The 19810-nt window shown below is 41.8% G+C and overlaps 1 protein-coding gene across 2 annotated transcripts; it reads left to right on the top strand.

Moving 5' to 3' along the window:
• Nucleotides 1–1635: 1635 nt before the first annotated feature.
• On the top strand, nt 1636–19205 carry LOC128686461 (golgin subfamily A member 6-like protein 22). Of its 2 annotated transcripts, none has more exons than XM_053773396.2 (4): nt 1636–2421; nt 8804–8887; nt 10385–10471; nt 17927–19205. In XM_053773396.2, the coding sequence occupies exons 1-4, from the start codon at nt 2169–2171 to the stop codon at nt 18691–18693; spliced, it is 1191 nt and encodes a 396-aa protein (XP_053629371.2). In that variant the 5' UTR covers nt 1636–2168; the 3' UTR covers nt 18694–19205. The 2 variants fall into 2 exon arrangements, with proteins under 2 accessions (XP_053629371.2, XP_053629370.2); XM_053773395.2 differs by lacking the exon at nt 17927–19205 and adding an exon at nt 13405–16120.
• Nucleotides 19206–19810: the final 605 nt, after the last annotated feature.

The following is a 19810-nucleotide window of genomic DNA, read 5'->3' as shown; positions in this document are numbered from 1 at the left end:
ATGCGTGATCATGGTGGGTGACACGTGCGTGGTCATGGTTGGTAAGACATGCGTAGCATGGTGGGTGAGACATGCGTGGTCATGGTTGGTAAGACATGCGTAGCATGGTGGGTGAGACATGCGTGGTCATGGTTGGTAAGACATGCGTGATCATGGTGGGTGAGACATGCGTGGTCATGGTTGATAAGACATGCGTGATCATGGTGGGTGAGACATGCGTGGTCATGGTTGGTAAGACATGCGTGATCATGGTGGGTGAGACATGCGTGGTCATGGTTGGTAAGACATGCGTGATCATGGTGGGTGAGACATGCGTGGTCATGGTTGGTAAGACATGCGTGATCATGGTGGGTGAGACATGCATGGTCATGGTAGGTGAGACATGCGTGGTCATGGTGGGTGATGACTCCTTGCACATCCACCAGCAGTACCTAACGCCTTTGACTCAGGAGCTGTGAATCGACCCCTGAAACCACAAATTGGTGAGTACATATGAATACAGATCGTACACACACACACACACACACACACACACACACACACACACACACACACACACACACACACACACACACACACACACACACGCACAATTTCCCCCCTTACCACCCTCACGGGGGGAGGGGTTAGGGTGCATCGAATACCAGTTCAGCGCTCTTGATCCAACGAACTGGAGAGCTATACTTCCCTTTCCTCGCATGAAAGTTAATTACCTTTCATTCCCCGGGAACTGTGTCATTCCTACGGGTTTAGGAATGTACATATTACGGTGGCTGCGTGATCAGGGGAAGGTATCTCCGTGTTTCATAAGCCCAGCCTCGTCAACCTCACGGTACACAAAATGAAAAAGTTTACCTGGAGTTTACCTGGAGAGAGTTCCGGGGGTCAACGCCCCCGCGGCCCGGTCTGTGACCAGGCCTCATGATGGATCAGAGCCTAATCAACCAAGCTGTTATTGCTGGCTGCACGCACTCCAACGTACAAGCCACAGCCCGGCTGGTCAGGTACCGACTTTAGGTGCTTGTCCAGTGCCTGCTTGAAGACAGCCAGGGGTCTATTGGTAATCCCCCTTATGTATGCTGGGAGGCAGTTGAACAGTCTCGGACCTCTGACACTTATTGTATCATAAAATTCTAATACAACAGAATATAAAAATACGTTAGCGTGTGAGTATGTATGCGTACGTGTATGCATATTTCTGGTATACAATACCGACAGGTTGGTAGGTAAGACACATAGGCAACAGTTAGGCAACTTTATTCCGAAACGTTTCGCCTACTGTGTAGGCGAAACGTTTCGGAATAAAGATGCCTAACTGTTTCCTATGTGTCTTATGCATATTTCTGCATGTGTATGGATATATGTATACGGGTGTGTAAGTATGCTTGTACATATGTACACTATTGCTGATACACTAATCATCTTTTAGTAACAGTACACCAGTGTTGAAAATTTTTTAAGTACATCGCGTCCTTAAATCGTAAAGGAAACATTGGAGAAAGGAAAATATATTTTAGCAACGACTTACAGATATACCTTCGGGATGCCTAATATTGCGAGAAACTGACAGCAAGTGGCTACTTGTAATCACGTGGCTGGTACTTGTGTACTGGCCTTGACCTACTGATACAGTTGATGTCTGGTGGTGGAGATAGACAGTGGCAGTCCTATAGTTACTAGTGACAGTGTTGGTGGAATAATCGGTTGGTTCAGCCAGTGACTTGTTGGTGACGGTGTTGGTGAATATTCCAGTGGAACCCAGTCACTTGTTGATGTGGATGTGTTAGTGTAGCTGCCAGTGGTGGCCAGCCATTTGTTGGTGACTTTGTTGGTGGAATTGTTGGTGGATCTACAAGTGCTAGCCAGACACTTGTTGGTGACAGTGTTGGTGGAATTGTTGGTGGATCTACAAGTGCTAGCCAGACATTTGCTGGTGACAGTGTTGGTGGAACCGTTGGTGGATCTACAAGTGCTAGCCAGACACTTGCTGGTGACAGTGTTGTTGGAACTGTTGGTGGATCTACAGGTGCTAGTCAGACACTTGCTGGTGACAGTGCTGGTGGAACTGTTGGTGGATCTACAAGTGCTAGCCAGACACTTGCTGGTGGCAGGGCTGGTGGAACTGTTGGAGCCGCTGCTGCCTACCAGTGGTAGACGGAAAGTTGGTGATGGTCATGTGGAGTGTGTTGGTAGTTTTGGTGTGGGTAGTTCCCTGGCAAGAGGTGTTCCCCACCGCCCAGTCACAGCAGGAGCCCCTCACCACACCTTCCCAGCAAATATTCTCCACCAGCCCTCCCCAGCAGGAGCTCCCCATTACTCTTCCTCAGCAGCAAGAGCAGGACGCTTCCCTCCAGGGAAATTTTAATTACAACCAAACAATTCTTCTACAGATGCTTGATGACTTTAAGAACTTAACTCAAGGTAGTTTTCTCTCTCTCTCTTTCTCTCTCTCTCTCTCTCTCTCTCTCTCTCTCTCTCTCTCTCTCTCTCTCTCTCTCTCGCTTTCTTTCTTCTTTTTTTTTTACACAGGGTTTGACAAGGTTAAGGATCCCTAGCTTTATTGACAAGCTATTTACAGATTAAGGATTCCTAACTTTATTCTCTCTCTCTCTCTCTCTCTCTCTCTCTCTCTCTCTCTCTCTCTCTCTCTCTCTCTCTCTCTCTCTCTCTCTCTCTCTCTCTTAGGGTAAGATATAAACAATTGTTAGAGGACAGATGGTCTAATGTGAGTATAGGCAATGGGGTAGAAGATGTATGGAGTAAGTTTAAGAGTTTAGTGTTAGAGTGTTCAGCAGAAGTTTGTGGTTACAGGAAAGTGGGTGCGGGAGGGAAGAAGAGCGATTGATGGAATGATAATGTTAAGAGAGTAGTAGGAAAGAAAAAGTTAGCATATGAGAGATTTTTACAAAGTAGAAGTGATGGAAGGAGGGAGGAATATATGGAGAGAAAAGGAGAGGTTAAGACAGTGATGAAGCAATGTAAAAAAAAAGAGCAAATAAGAAAGTGGGTGAGATGTTATCAGTAAATTTTGTTGAAAATAAGAAGAAGTTTTGGAGTGAGATTAATAAGCTGATTAAGCCAAGGATACGAATGGATATGTTAGTTAAAAAAGGAGAGGAGAGTTCTTAAATGGAGAGTTAAAGGTATCGGGAAGATGGAGGAAATATTTTGAGGAACTGTTAAATGTTGATGAAGATAGGAAAGCTGTGATTTCGTTTATAGGACAAGGAGGAATAACATCTTATAGGAGTGAGGAAGAACCAACTGTGAGTGTGGGGGAGTGTGTGGGGCAGTGGGTAGAATGAAAGTGGGTAAAGCAGCTGGGATTGATGCGATAAAGATAGAAATCTTAAAAGCAGGTGAGGATATAGTTTTGGAGTGGTTAGTATTTTTATTTAATAAATGTATGGAAGAGGGTAAGGTACTTAGGGACTGGTAGAGAGCATGCATAGTTCCTTTGTACAAAGGCAAAGGGGACAAAAGAGAGTGTAAAAATTATAGGGGGATAAGTCTGTTGAGTATACCTGGTAAAGTGTATGGTAGAGTTATTATTGAAAGAATTAAGAATAAGACGGAGAATAGGATAGCAGATGAACAAGGAGGCTTTAGGAAAGGTAGGGGGTGTGTGGACCATGTGTTAACAGTGAAACATATAGATGAACAGTATTAGATAAGGGTAAAGAGGTTTTTGTGGCATTTATAGATTTGGAAAAGGCGTATGACAGGGTGGATAGGGGGGCAATGTGGCAGATGTTGCAAATGTATGGAATAGGAGGTAGGTTATTGAAAGCAGTGAAGAGTCTTTATGAGGATAGTGAGGCTCAGGTTAAAGTATATAGGTGAGAGAGGGATTATTTCCCAATAAAAGTAGGCCTTAGACAGGGATGTGTGATGTCCCCATGGTTGTTCAATATATTTATAGATGGGGTTGTAAGAGAAGTGAATGCGAGGGTCTTGGCAAGAGGTGTAAGGGTTAAAAAAATAAAGAATCTAACACAAAGTGAGAATTGTCACAGTTGCTCTTTGCTGATGACACTGTTGGTTGGTTGATGTGTTTGGTAGGGTATGTAAAAGAAGGAAATTAAAAGTGAATATAGGAAAGAGTAAGGGAATGAAGATAACGAAAAAATTAGGTACCGAAAGACTGGATATCAGACTGGAGGAAGAGAGTATGCAGGAGGTGAATGAATTCAGATATTTGGGAGTGGACGTGTCAGTGGATGGGTCTATGAAAGATGAGGTAAATCATAGAATTGACGAGGGGAAAAAGGTGAGTGGTGCACTGAGGAGTTTGTGGAGACAAAAAGCTTTATCCATGAAAGTAAAGAGGGGAATGTATGAGAGTATAGATATACCACCGCTCTCGTATGGGTGTGAGGCATGGGTTGTAAATGTTGCAACAAGAAGGCTGGAGGCAGTGGAGATGTCGTGTCTGAGGGCAATGTGCGGTGTGAATATAATGCAGAGAATCCATAGTTTGGAGATTAGGAGGTGTGGGATTACCAAAACTATTATCCAGAGAGCTGAGGAAAGGTTATTGAGATGGTTTGGACATGTAGAAAGGTTGGAACAAAATAGAATGACTTTGAGAGTGTATAGATCTGTAGTGGAGGGAAGGCGGGGTTGAGGTCGGCCTATTAAATGATGGAGGGAGGAGGTAAAGGAGGTTTTGTGTGCGAGGGGCTTGAACTTCCAGCAAGCGTGCGTGAGCGTGTTAGATAAGAGCGAATGGAGACAAATGGTTTTTAGGACTTGACGTGCTGTTAGAGTGTGAGCAAGGTAACATTTATGAAGGGATTCAGGGAAACCTGCAGGCCGGACTTGATTCCTGGAGATGAGAAGTACAGTGCCTGCACTCTGAAGGAGGGGTGTTAATGTTGCAGTTTTATAACTGTAGTGTAAGCATGCCTCTGGCAAGAGGCAAGACAGTGATGGAGTGAATGATGATGAAAGTTTTTCCTTTTTGGGCCACCCTGCCTTGGTGGGAAACGGCCGATGTATATATATATATATATATATATATATATATATATATATATATATATATATATAGGCCGTAGTCAAACTTGATTTTAGAAATGCCTTTAATATGGTGAAGAGAGCTGCTGTCTTGCCAGCTGTTCGGGATCGGTTCCCCAGTCTTTTTCCCTTCATTTCAGCCGGCTACAGCAAACCCTCAATTCTTTTGTTTGGAGAACATGAAATTCTCTCATCAGAAGGTGTTAAGCAGGGTGACCCACTAGCTCCACTTTTCTTCTGTTTGGCAGTAAGAGAACTAACTTCCAGCCTACGTAGTGAGCTCAACATCTGGTACCTGGATGATAGCACTCTGGCAGGTACTGAAGAGTCCCTGGTAGGGGACCTACAACTGGTGAAAACACAGGGAGAAGACTTGGGACTCATCCTCAATCCCTCCCAGTGTGAAACCATCACAGCGAACCAGGAAATAATCAATGCTGTGCGAGGAATCCTCCCAGAAGTCTCTACTACCACTCCGTCCAACGGTACCCTTTTGGGAGCACCGCTGGGTCACCAGGCCATCGGCACAGTCCTCAAGGACAAATTGAATGACCTGATGAGAATGGAGGAGAGAATAAGCACTGAACCTGTCACTAGAGGATCAGCAATGGAATCAGGCAACCCTCCCAGTGCGACTGGGAGGTATAGGGGTGCGCAAAGCAACGCATGTTGCTTTACCTGCTTTCTGTCTTCGTGTTTGGCTTCCAGTGCATTAGTCAGAGACGTGGTAGGAGCTCAAGGCCCCAGGTTTACTGAAGCAGCGATTTGGTGGGACACCCTTACAGATTCCTCCAGTAGACCAGCTCCTCCCAAAGAACACAAACAGTCCCACTGGGACAAACCGATCATGGAAACAATGCTCTCCAACGCCTCAGGAAAGGCCAAAGCTCGTCTTCTGGCAGTGAAGGCACCACACTCAGGAGATTTCCTGTTAGCTGTTCCCAATTCCTCTTTGGGCACTCGACTAGACCCACAGGCCATTCGGATTGGTGTTGCTCTTCGCCTAGCCGCCCCCATCCTCACCGAACATTGGTGTATTTGCGGCAGGGCGACAGCTGATCATTTCGGACTTCATGGTCTCGTGTGTCACACAGCAGAAGGTAAGTATGCCAAGCATGAGGAGGTCAATGACATCATAAAGAGAAGCCTCGCCACAGCCCGTTGCCCAGCTCAACGGGAACCCCAAGCGCAGAGGTCTGACGGAAGTCAAAAGTGCCCTGATGGAGCCACTATGCTACCTTGGAAGGATGGAAAGCAGATTGCCTGGGACTACACCTGTGCCGTCACATTGGCAGACACCTACTTGCCATACTCCGTAGTGGAAGGGGGTGGAGCTGCCAGCCGCAGGGAGACCCAGAAGATCGCAAATATGAAGACCTTCCTCCTTGCTATAACTTCATCGCAATAGGGTCGGAGACCCTTGGAGCATGTGGCAAGTGTGCTCTAAAGTTCCTCAAAGAGCTGGGTGAAAGCTCATCATATAAACCAAGGACCACAGGGCGACCAGCTTCCTCTTTCAGAGACTCAGTGTTGCAATCCCGAGAGGAAATGCCTGCAGCATTCTGGGCACGCCGCCCACCGCCGGGGAGCTGGACGAAGTATTCGAGATGTAGCTCTGAGTTACCTATGTTGTTTTACTTTCTATTGTATCTTTGTGAATGTTTTGTCAACGTATTTTGTCTTTAAATAAAATATATATTAATTAAATATAGGGGGTGGTAGAAGAAACTTCTCAAACAGCTTCAGGGAGAACCTTGAGTTTTCCCTGAAGCAAGTTTATTCTTTTCTCTGAGGATGAGGGTCCCCAGAACAGTTCTAGAGGTGGTACTTCCCTATATATATATATATATATATATATATATATATATATATATATATATATATATATATATATATATATATATATATATATATTTCTGTGGCAACGTTTCGCTCTCCAGGAGGTTTGTCAAGGCGTTACAAACAATACATGGACACAGGTATTATGGTTGATAATTCTACCCACATTATTACAAGTTAATATAAGACCAGAACACCGACGCTAACACTGGGATTCATTCTGGCAGAAAATCTTATGAAAATATTTTGTTTAAGGATTTCATTTAACTCGTGAAAATTAAAAACACCATTAAAAAAATATGAATTTTCATTTTTTTCGGTTTTCTCTTTGCAGTTTTATTCTGTTTTAAATTCTGTGCGATACTAAAAGAACTATTGAGTTTGTGTTTTATAAGTCCAATTCAATATATTTTTTTTATTAAATTGGCAAATTGGCATCTACTCAGGGTATATCCAATACATAAAAAATACTTCCAATTCATATATACCAGCGCTTAGTGCGCTTAGTGTTTGAAGCCGATCAGAAGAGTCATTATGTAGCTACTACGTGGCAGCCATTGTATTTGTTAACGTATGAAAGTTTGAAGCTTATCAGAAAAGACGTTCTCCAGCAACTGATTTAAATCCGTCAAGTCCAAGGTCTTTTTTCACAATGACGGTTATATTATAAATCTATTAATGTGTCATCCTTCTTATCTAACGCATTAGCGTTTGTGTTTTGAAACCGATCGGAAGAATCACTCTTTAGTTACTGGATGGAAATCATTTTCACTATTAAAATTGGTTAATTTTGACAATTATGTATCACAATAGCAAGAAGTATCTTGCTTTTCGGAAAACGCACCAGTGCTGAAAAATTTGAAGTCGATCTGGTAAGGCATTCTCCAGTTATCGCAAAGGTGTCAGCGAATAAAAATGATTTTGTAACTGTCTTAACAAATTTGCCGGCACACACAAATTTAATGGGCACTTCGCTGGTCGTGAGATCTATCATCCAATAAATACTGAAGCCGTGCAGAAGACAGACTCAGATATATTTATTGATTTAAAAGCAAAAAAAAAAAAAAAAACAATTGCATATTGTTTTTTCGTAAAATTGGCAGATGTGCGCCTCCAGACTTCATTTTCACTCTCCCATGTATCGAAAATTTTCAGAAATAGGTAATAAAAATTGAGGCTCAGGAACAGCCGAATCCCATTATCCCGAAATTGTTGATGCAGAGTATGTCATGACAACCAAAATTTCTTCTTAACAGAGAAACTCTTTTTCAGCGCCCATCCTATGCACACGCGCGCGCGCGCACCTAACGTTTTAAGAAACAATTGAAATACAACTTCCTTCAAGTGCCAGATTATAATACTATAATATAATATAATATAACTTTATTTACAAAATGTACAAGGTATATAGTCCTAGCTGACATCAATGACATACTACTATATAGAAAGTCGCTTGTTATGCTGAGCATTTCGGGCAAATTAAGTCAGATTTGTCCTAGGATGCGACCCACACCAGTCGACTAACACCCAGGTACCCATTTTACTGATGGGTGAACATAGACAACCGATGTAAGGAAGCACGTCCCATGTTTCCACCCGGGAATCGAGCCCGGACCCTCATCGTGTGAAGCGAGAGCTTTTGCCACCAGGCCACGGGGCACCGTGACTTGGTGCCAGGCACAGGCTATGCTGCATATATAGACCTGCGGGCTGCTAGAAGCAAAAACCTGGTTGATCAAGCAATCAAGAAGGAAGCCTGGTCTTAAGCCAGATAAGCCACAGATATATTTTTCTAAAGTTGTTTATTTTTGTAATCTTAATCAATCTGGTTTAAATCATGTGACATACAAATAGCATTGTATACAAGTTACAGTCGTATATCCACCACCCGATCAGGAACCAGATTGGTTTCTGCACTCACTAATATGATGTGTTGTGGTTACAGGAGCCGCTGAGACCAGGAGCTACATCAACGAGGTCACCTCCTGCTGTAGCGGCCACCTACAATACCGGCAACATATCCTGCAAGGTCAGTCAGGTGGAAGGAAGACCCACGCTGCATAACAGACTTCACTCTGCGTAAAGCTTTATCGAGCTCTTAGAGTTTGATGAAGCTCTATATGGAGTGGAAAAGTGGTTGTAAAGTGCATCCTTCTTTATCATTGTGAATAAATGATTTAGGAAACCCGACAAGTTGATAAATAAGACACATATGCAACATTTGTTATCTTTATTCTGGGAACGTTACGCCGGCCAGTGACTTCTTCAGTCCAAACTCTTGAGAACTTGATGAAGCTCTTCACAGAGTTAAAAAAATAATTTACAAGGTGTAGCATTCCTCGGCTGTGCGCTCTTTGGATCCAAAGTCAGCCTAGCTCTTCCGTCACGCATATTAAACCCCTAAAGTCAGTCTCCATCTCTGCGATATTCTTATTGAATCAGGACAACCAGATCATACATTTCCGAATCTCTCTGCCTTACAGTTTGTCTTACCCACTATTACAGTTTCAGGTAATTAAGGCTTGTTAACCTGGCCGTAATGGGATCTTGGAGCAAAATAAACACTGCGATAGTCTTCTAATTATATTTTCCTTCACCAAGTATGACTAGATATTTACAGCTATGTACACTATATATACAAGAGATTGAAATATAAGTGTACAACACGGTAAGTCAAGAGGCAAGGCAACAGTCTAAAGACAGAGAGGACAACCGTGTTCAACCAGCAGCTGGGTGAATCTGGTAAGAGTGAACTGCGAGTGCTTCCATATCACCTTCGTAATTGTCAGACCCACAATATGATTGGGTCAACCAAGGTACTGATTTAACGATGGGGTTCCCTAAATCATTAAACCCTTAGTACCTGGTTTGCTGGTTGTGAGGCAGCTTATATGAGAGTGTGTACATACGCCGAATAAATGTAACATACTCTTTTGCATGCCACACCCACATAAAGCCACTTAAAGTTACGAAATGACTAAGATAAAGCGTTTTATGCTACAGCAAAGCCCTGGGCTTAGGTTAGAACTGATGTAGATGCTTAAACCCCAAACGAGACCAATTTACGATAACCATGCTGTGCTTGGATTATAGTGTCAAAAACAATGTTAAAAGAATAATTATGAGTAACCACTCGGACAGAAAGGTGAAACACGGGCGAAAAAGTGACCTGTAAGTCTCTTCCCTCGTCAGATCAGCTGAAAAGGGTCTCCGACTGAGGTCAAAATATTCAGCTTTATGTTTAACTGTGTTTCATTTATCTACTCAGGTGGTTGTTCGCTTTCCATATTACAATGCAATTTTACACACGAACTATAGTGTTTGTGCGTCTGAAAAAGCATTAGTTAACGTGCAGGAGTGAGCACACTGCTGGTGATAACTTCTGTGATCACTGACTACTCTTTTCAGTCTCGAAATTCAGTATTCCTTCTTTACCTGCTGTTCTGAATTTAGATGTTCCCTGGTCACTGTTCTTGTCGTTTTTCATTAAGAAAAGAGAGTTTTAAAAACGAACGTATTCTTGCAGAAGTGGGAAAGGTGTCAGCGGGTGTAGAGACCTTGACCCAGCAGCTGACGACACACCTGCAACAGCAGCAGCAGCAACAACAACCAGGTGAGTCTACACACCACACCTGTCACATCTGACTCCTAGATTATTATTATTATTATTATTATTATTATTATTATTATTATTATTATTATTATTATTATTATTATTATTATTATTATTATTATTATCGTCATCGTCATTATTGGCCGTCTTCTACCATAGTAGGGTGACCCAAAAGAGGAAACACATTCCTCAAGAATCTTTCAATAGCATTATTTCTTCACTTGCAGTCTTGCCAGAAGTGTGCTGACACCACAGTTCAAATGCCCCTTTGAACTGTAACATCCCCACCACTTCAGAGCACAAGCACTGTAATTCTCGCCGCCAGAACTCAAATCCGGCTATCCATTTTTCCTAAATCCCTTCATGAATGTTACCTTACTCACACTCTAACAACACTTGAATTCATAAATAACTCTTGTCTCCGCTCACTCCCATCTTGGATGCTGAAGTCTTTTTTTTTTAGTCCTTAGCATTCAAAATCTCATTTACTTCAACTTTTCTTTGAACGACCTCTACCCTTCCTTCCTTCCTTCCCTTCAGCCTCAGATTTATACGCACTTCTGGTCATCTTATACTGGTCCACCCTCTCTGTATGCCAAACCACCTCAGCATCCCTTGCTAAGCCCTCTGAAATATATATTTCTGGTGATTCCACACCATGTTCTAATTTCTGCATAATTTTATCATCATTCTCAGCATAATATTCTCACCACATACGTGCACTCTTAATGATCCACGTGAAGCCTTCATGACCCACGTGAAACCTCAGTGACTCACATGCATCCTTAATCCGCGTAGAGCCTAAATATTTGCGCCCACAGAGGTGGCGAAATATCTAGTTTTTTCATACCTCATTAATGAAAGTCTTGTACAAATATTCAGTGAAAGGTTTTCAAACATCTCAGCAATAAAACTTCGGCTTAAAGTAAGGCATAGTTGACGAGTAATCAAAAAGAAACACGTAACAAAAAAGACCCTTTGCTTACACGAGGCTTTATCAGGTACATAAAATATCAAGACTAGCGACATACATATAGTACTGAGAAGTGATGGAGTCAGGTATTGGACCAGATTGAAGTTGAGATGTCCCATCCAGTGTAGGTGAAGCGATATGTCAGACATTGTCTATGTAATGGTGTTAGAGGCAAATATAACCTTTGATTCGGGACATAACTTTTTCATCCTCTGTTGCTCTCCTGGTACAAGAGATGAGCTTATTTGAAATTTGTGTGTGTGTGTGTGTGTGTGTGTGTGTGTACTCACTTATTTGTGGTTGCAGGGGTCGATTCATAGCTCCTGGCCCCGCCTCTTCGCTGGTCGCTACTAGGTTCACTCTCTCCCTGTTCTATGAGCTTTATCGTATCTCCTAAACCTATATATGGATCCTGCCTCCACTACATCACTCTAGATTGTTTCACTTCCTGACAACTCAGTGACTGAGGAAATACTTCCGAAAATCCCTGTGACTCTTCTGAGTTTTCAACTTCCAGCTGTGATCCCTCGTTGCTGTGTCTCATCTCTGAAACATCCTGTCCCTATCTACCTTACCAATTCCTCTCAGTATTTTATATGTCTTTATCATGTTCCCTCATCCCTTCTGTCCTCCAGTGTCATCGAGTTGATTTCCCTTAACCTCTTTTCGTAGGACATACCCCTTAGGTCCAGAACTAATCTTGTTGCAAACCTGTGCACTTTCTCTAAATTCTTGACGTGGTTGACCAGGTGTGGGTGCCATACTGGTGCTGCATACTCCAATATGGGCCTGACGTACACGATGTACAGAGTCTTGAATGAGTCTTTACTCAGGTGTCGAAATACTGTTCTTAGATTTGCCAGTCGTCATATGCTTCAGCAGTTATTTGGTTCATGTGCGCCTCAGGAGATGTGCTCGGTATTGTACTCACTCCATGACCCTTTTCCTTGAGTGGTTTGTAGTCTTTGGCCCCCTACCCTGTACTTTGTCTGCGGTCTTTTTTGACCTTCCCCAATCTTCATGACTTTGCACTTGGTTTGGTTCAACTCCAGGAGCCATTTGTTGGACCAAGTTTGCAGCTTGTCCAGATCCATTTGTAGTTCTACCTGATTCTCATCCACTTGAATTCTCCGCATTAGCTTCGCAGTGTCTGCAAACAGGGACACCTCTTCATCTGTTCCTTCCGTCATGTCATTCACATATACCAGAAACAGCACTGGCCCTAGGACTGACCCTTGTGGAACCCCGCACATACCATTACTCGTTGTTCCTTCCGGTCAGGTATTTTCTGATGCACTGCAGTGCCTTTCCTGTCATTCCTGCCTTCCCCTCTAGCTTTTGCACTATGTGTGTGTGTGTGTGTGTGTGTGTGTGTGTGTGTGTGTGTGTGTGTGTGTGTGTGTGTGTGTGTGTGTGTACTACAAATCCATTATGTGTGTAGTCCATCTTGCTATAGCATCCACCACCTGAGATACTGTGTATCCCTGTTGTGACTGTATACTCAGCGGGATGAGTTCTGGTGATTTTTTTAATAGTTTTTGTGGCACGTTCCGCTAGTCCAGTGTCAGCTATCTGTCGAATAGAAGTAAAGGAAGTCGTTGTCTCTCCTGTGAAATTTGAAACTATATTCTTGGAGTTGAAAATGTGTTTAGAAAATTTAAAAGGGAATAGATTCCATCAATGTATCCTTGTCCTTCAGGTAGGTGCTACAGATTCTGCTGCGTCTTTTTTTTAACAATTAAAGCTTCTAATGACATTTAATCTTATTCTTATTATTCAAAATGTATTTACATTTCATCAATCTTATGTCTTCGGCAGGTATTGCTGTGCCAGAGGCTGTATTTTAATTTTATTTTTATTCCAGTCACGATTATGAATCTGAAAAAAAGTGTCTGTCAATTTGAAACATCCGATCTTACTTATATAGAGGTAACAAATACCGTTGTGATTCTTTCTGCAGGCGCACTGACCGTAAACACCGACATGGAAACCCTCTTGCAGAAGGTCACTCTTCGGGAAGACCAGATCTCCCAGCTTGAAGCAGCGACTAATCTCTCCAGGGCAGAGACTCTGTTATTGGAGGAGGAAATTGCTCAGATTCAAGCAGAGATGCATGAAATTAAGAACAAGGTCAACGAGGCTGATCAGCATGTCAGAGATATGATGGAGGAGGTCAGTCAGGTGGAAAGAGAGACACAACAGGTGAAGGTGAAGATCCAGGAGATAGAGAGCAATAACCAGCAGGCTAGAGAGCAGATCTTGAGACTGAAGGAAGACACGAACCTCTTGAAGGACAAAAACCGGCATCTGGAATATGAAAAGACATCGATAGAAGAAAGAAACAGAGAGATAGATAATGAAAATAAACAGTTGGAAGTAAGTGGCAGGTACCTAAAGGAGGAAACTGACCAAATAGAACAGAGAAAGTTAGAGGTTGAAGAAGAGAAGACTGACCTTGAACAAAGGAAGATTCAACTTGAGGAGCAGAGGAAGCAAATGGAGGAGAAGAATAAACATGAAGAAGAAAAGAATGCAAATCTAGAAGAGATAGTAAGAGAGCTGGAGATCGAGAAAAGAACCCTGGAAGAGAAGAAAGAAGAAAGCGAAAGAAGGAAGCAGGAGGCCGAGAATACGAGGGAGCAGCTGGAGTTGGAAGTTGCTATGCTGGCGTCGAAGGCAGACGATCTCACTGCCTTGCAAGTCGACATGGTCAACGACTTATGTTGAAGCATATTATGGATTATATAGGGATACATTCACCTGTTCATAAAGGCGTACATATTTGTATCAAAAGTCCCACCCATCAATTTACAAATATATTTCCAAACACAAGTTCAAACAAATCATACAAACACTCCCAGTAAAACACACACACACACACACACACACACACACACACACACACACACACACACACACACACACACACGCGTGCGTGTGTGAACACAAATAACTATAAGAATAAACTGTATTACAAATATGTAGCCTAAGTTGCAAGAAGGAAAGTGATGTGAAACGAGCCTAATTGAATGATATCGATTGACTAGGGTCAGGCAGGGAAGAGAAGAACAGGTGGATTCCCATACTGCTAGAGTGTATTGGATTCGGCATCTCCACACGAGACAAATTTACTACCTGGACAAAATAACTGGACTGGAGGGCACTACAGTGGAGAGATATGACAAGTGGTGTATGACACCATATGGTGTCATACACCACGTCATATCTCTCCATCTTGTTCTTCACATATACAAAAAACCTAAATATGGAAATTGAGTCTTTCTTGTCAGTGTTTGCAGATGATTCAACATTGGTATTCATAGTGGACAGAAAGTGTATTTTAAACCGACATTGTGGAAAGAGAAACGTATGTACTATAATAAAGTTATATTATACTGCATCTGTCTCTTTATCCACTGGTGATAAGAATGTTGGCGATAGTAGACCTCACATCGCGAGGCTACAGGAGTGGTCAGACAAGTTGAATTAGATCTCTCGGAGGAAGGTACCTTGATACTCTTGGCTCAAAAAATTGGATCTCTCCTCTCCTTCCTAGGATCGAACCTCATTGCTTCCCATTCCCCATGCGCTATTTGACCTGTAGGTTTAGCGCTTCCTTCGTGAACGTAACGATAAAAGCACTTTGTACAGCCTTATATTTACATTATTATTATTATAATCAAGGGGAAGAGCTAAACCCGTAGGATTATACAGCGTTATATTTACAAACTGCGAGTAGAGGAAATACGACCACAACATATAAAATACTCAGACAATTACCCAGTAGACAGGGGAAGGCTGACATAGGAGACGAAGGGACAGAAGTGGAAACTGGAAACACAAATGAGGCAGCGTAATTTATTTCAGAGTGAAGCTGTGGACAAATGGACAGGAATTGCAATCAAAAGTTGTTTTGACAAATCTTACTTAAGAAACAATTATACCTTAAACAGTATCAACGTCGGTTTTGTATCTCTTGTTTTAAAACTTCTTATATCTAGACAATAATTTTCTTATACAGGTGATAGTTACATTATTTCTATCTTCTGATACAGTTGCCTCCATGTCCCTCTTTCATTTTATAAAGTGATTTGCTCCTCTTTTTGCACTCTTTCAGTTTTGTCTTTCATTTTTTTACAGCGGAGTAGCAACAATTTATCGTCTCCTAACATCAGTTTGTTTTCTACGTCTCAAGTGAAGAATCAGTTTACATGGACTTGAGAGTTCGCAGTGCCCGTGATGCTCACCAGACGTAACATTTTTAGTGTCGTACGCGAAGGATGTTATAGCGTTGTAATTGTTTTCTTTGTCTACATCATATATGAGGAATACATACCTATAGTGGGTTCTGACTTTGTTTTGTTAATTTGCTTTTGAGGTTCTTCCAAACAAAGCCAGGACTGATAAACTAGAATACAAACAGAAAAAATAATGCTGCTGCTACCCTGATCTATATGACATTTTACAAGGTTAGGGAAAGAACTATTTTTACTCTGTTTAGGATACTTAAAGCAGATGGAATCACAAATAACTATAATGAAATTTAAGAACAATCATCAGAGGATGAGCGAGATATAAACCCTCACGAAGACAACACCAAGAAAGACAATAATGAAAGAAATATAATCCAAGTACTGAGGAACAAGGAAACAACAGAGATGGTAGAGAACTGACACTGTATATGGAATCGGTGAGCTTACATGAGGTCAGTGGTAGTAGTGACAGCAATATACATTACAGCGGAAGTCTGAAACACGAATACAAGGAGAGAAACAGGGTCACAGAGGAAATAACTTGCCCCACAGCGCAGTGAAGAAGCTACCTATCATGGAAGCCTTTCGCTACAAGAAAATACATTCGGAGAACTTGGAATAGCATGGAAGACCAAACTTGTAGAGGGCTAAATTGATGGAGATGATGCTGGAGAACTCCATGTGGCAGCCTTTCTAGGATATGACAGGAAACACAAGAAAAGTAAATCAGCGAGACTGTACTGGTCATTATCTAGTTTCAGGAGTCCCCAACCTGCGGCCCGCGGGCCGCATGTGGCCCTTCTAGGAAATGAATACACATGAAATTATAAATTCACCTTCATGCAGGTACCATACTGCACAGTGTCAACAAAACCGTGCGGCCCTCATCACACATTTGACCATCAAATCTGGCCCATTGGTGTAGGAAGGTTGAGGACCACCGAATTCTAGACGCAACATAGAAGAAATAGATTGTAAACCCACGTTGGGCACAAGTGACTACTAATTCTGAGCATCAGTTATCTACTAGAAATGAACACATGATGAGGGAAGGATAAAAAACAAGACTATGAAGAGTGAACTATGCAAATATAATAGACTTCCTGAATGTGATGCAAGTGGAAGAGAAACTGAAAGGAAAGAGTCTTTGCTAAAAAACCATCTTATCTCTCAATATTAACCAAATCAACCAAAACATCTGTTAATTAGTTTTATTATGTGACCTCTAGGCTTTTAATTCTGCTAATTCATAAAATATTACCACCTTAACCATTACTTGTAACATAGATTTTGTGTGCAATTTCAAGATTATTTTACGGAACCTTACTCCACCTAACTACCTCACATTTGTATTAAGTTTAAATAAGTTTGTAAAACAGTTAATCACTACTTCGTGTCTAGTTTTAAGTATAGTTACTATATTCTTATTATCTTGTCTAGTTTTAATTAGTTACTATGTATTAGGATTATTCTGCCCAAAATGCCCGGGCATGATAGTGGCTATCTTTGTACTTAGCAAATCAAAATTGTAATTATTGTAACCTTTACAACGAAATAAACTCTATCTTATCTTATCTAAGGGGATGGTGGGGTGCCTTACCCAGAAGTGCTGAGAGGCAGAGAAAAAAATTCATATCCTAGTTAACAAGAAGAAACGGAAAATAAAACTGATGGTTCAGCCACGGATGTAGAGACGTTAACACAAGAATCACCAGTGTGTGCAAAATCTGCAGAACATGTGTGCAGAACTATAACGGGAAACAGATCAACAGTGGAACAGATCAACAGGGAGGAATTTTCAAATTTGTTAAAATGAGCTGCCGGGGCCATCATGTTAGAACCTCCCTTCTTCACTGAGGATTATATTACGTCTCTGGTTAAAAATACAATCTTCAGTTTCACTATCGTGTTTTAACGTGAGGTCACCACTGTACTCAAATCACCTTCTACGTATATAGGATACTGTACATACATTTTACCTCCTGCCTTTTGGAAGCTGCAATTTTGCATTCCTCTGATGATGTAACTGATAAAAACACTTAAGAAAATTTGTTTTTAAATTTTCTTGACTGAGTATTTTTCATTAATGGAATCATGTTTTTTTTATTATGTTCTTGTTACATATACAATCCTTCGTTATTTTTTTCATTTACATGAGTTTTCTGTCATTCCTACAGCCACTCTCCGTCTCTCGTCTCCCTCTCTCTGCATTCATTTGTATCTCCACAGGCTACCGCAGCTGCGGCAACATTGTGGATGTGCTGCGGAAAGACGTCATCTTGCGGGACTTCATGATCACGCGACTTCAAGAGGAGAACACTACACTGAAGAAACTGCATCTTCGGCTTCACGACGAGACCCGTCAGGTGAGAAGAGAGAAGCAGGAGGTGCAGTCCAAGTTTAAACGGTTGGAAGAAGAAAAGACACAGACTAATGTAACGGTAGAACAAGTAAAAACTGAGAACTTCCGTGTGAGGGCCACACTTCAGGAAGTGAACCTGCAGCATAAAGAACTAAGAGCTGAGGTGAGCTTGCAGGCGCATCAGGCACTACTGGAGAGAGGAAGAAGTCGCCACTTAGAGGCAATGAAGGCGCAGTTAGAGAACAAGACCACAGAACTCGAAGAGGAGAAGAATCAGCAAGAACAATACAACAGCCAGCTAACTGAGGCAAGAAGACCACTGATGGAAAATTTTGAATACATCGTAAATGAGATAACGCATCTGCTACAGGAGTGCATACATCTGGAAGCTGCAACTGAGGAGCTTCAAGTTAAGACTCAGGGGATAACGGAGATAAACCATCGGCTAGAACAAGATCAAAGCCAGATAACGGAAGAAGGAGAACGTTTGAAGCTATATATCAGCGAGACGGAAGGTAAAATAAAGAAAGTAGAAGATATAAATGAGGATTTAAGGAAGAGGAAGGACGAGTTGCAGAGGGACATCCAAACCCTGGAAGGTCAAAACCTCTTTGATTCAGATCCTTGTTCCTAGTGTTGGAAACTCGAAGATTAAGGGTTCAGTATTTTTCTTAGCATTATGATGTGTGTGTGTGTGTGTGTGTGTGTGTGTGTGTGTGTGTGTGTGTGTGTGTGTGTGTGTGTGTGTGTGTGCGTGTGTGTGTGTGTTTCACATTGGTACCGCTGCCTAATTCGCTACTTATTCGAGTTTGCCTCATTGTATGTTTTTGAAAGATACTTATTCAGTTCCTTTTCAAGGGAGGTATCCTGATGCAGGCAAAGAGCTCTTGATCCAAGTTCTTGATCCAGTTCCTTGAATCAAACCTTATTACCCTCCATTCCCAGAGCTTCACGATCTTTACATATTCAACTTTTTGAGTTTCAAGTGGCTGTAGTACCCAAAAATTGCTGATTTGAAGTGATGTTTTGGTACCTATAAAATTATCAGGATTTATCAGGAGCACAAGTACTGTCAATGATCCAGCAGCACCAGACGCAGCTAGGTATAGCCCAGTCAGCTGAACAATCAAAGATGAAGAATAAAGTATACACAAAAAATACAGCTTTGGTTTAACATATATTCCCATCACAAGAACGTTTGTTTAATTATTTACACTAATCGCAGTGAGGTTTCAGCCAATGAGCCAAATTTAAATATAGTTGAAAGAGACAATATGTATGAGAACTCTGGTTGCTTACATCTATGGAATACCCATACAGTGGGCAGATTTTAGTATGGCGTTAGCCTTCCCGAGGCATGCGAAGGTCTGAAGATCAGGGCTGCACTTACATTCAAGGCATTCCGTAGCTTGATTGTTAGAGCATTAACTCACACAGTGAGGCCCAGGGGTCGATCCCCTGGTATGGCTGGAAAACATTAAGACGTGTTTCCATAAGGCACCTGCTGCCCATGATCACCTCTCAGTAAAATGCATACCTGGGTGTTAGTCGGCTTGTGTGGGTCGCATCCTGGGACAAAATTGACCTAATTTACCCGAAATGCTCTGTATAAGAAGGAGCTTTCTTTATAGTAGTATGTCATTGATGTCAGCTAGGCTTATATACCTTGTACATGTACTTGTAGAATTGTCATTATTATTATTATTATTATTATTATTATTATTATTATTATTATTATTATTATTACTATT

The sequence above is a fragment of the Cherax quadricarinatus genome, chromosome 17, assembly GCF_038502225.1.
Source record: "Cherax quadricarinatus isolate ZL_2023a chromosome 17, ASM3850222v1, whole genome shotgun sequence".
Taxonomy (NCBI): domain Eukaryota; kingdom Metazoa; phylum Arthropoda; class Malacostraca; order Decapoda; family Parastacidae; genus Cherax; species Cherax quadricarinatus.
The sequence above is the reverse complement of the archived record's forward strand: the minus strand, read 5'-3'. Positions and strand labels throughout refer to the sequence as shown.

Coding starts and splice junctions, on each gene's coding strand:
- LOC128686461 (XM_053773396.2), top strand. CDS start 2,169: ATGGTCATGTGGAGTGTGTTGGTAGTTTTGGTGTGGGTAGTTCCCTGG. Junction 2,422..8,803: donor CTTTAAGAACTTAACTCAAG/GTAGTTTTCTCT, acceptor TTGTGGTTACAG/GAGCCGCTGAGACCAGGAGC. Junction 10,472..17,926: donor GCAGCAGCAACAACAACCAG/GTGAGTCTACAC, acceptor GTATCTCCACAG/GCTACCGCAGCTGCGGCAAC.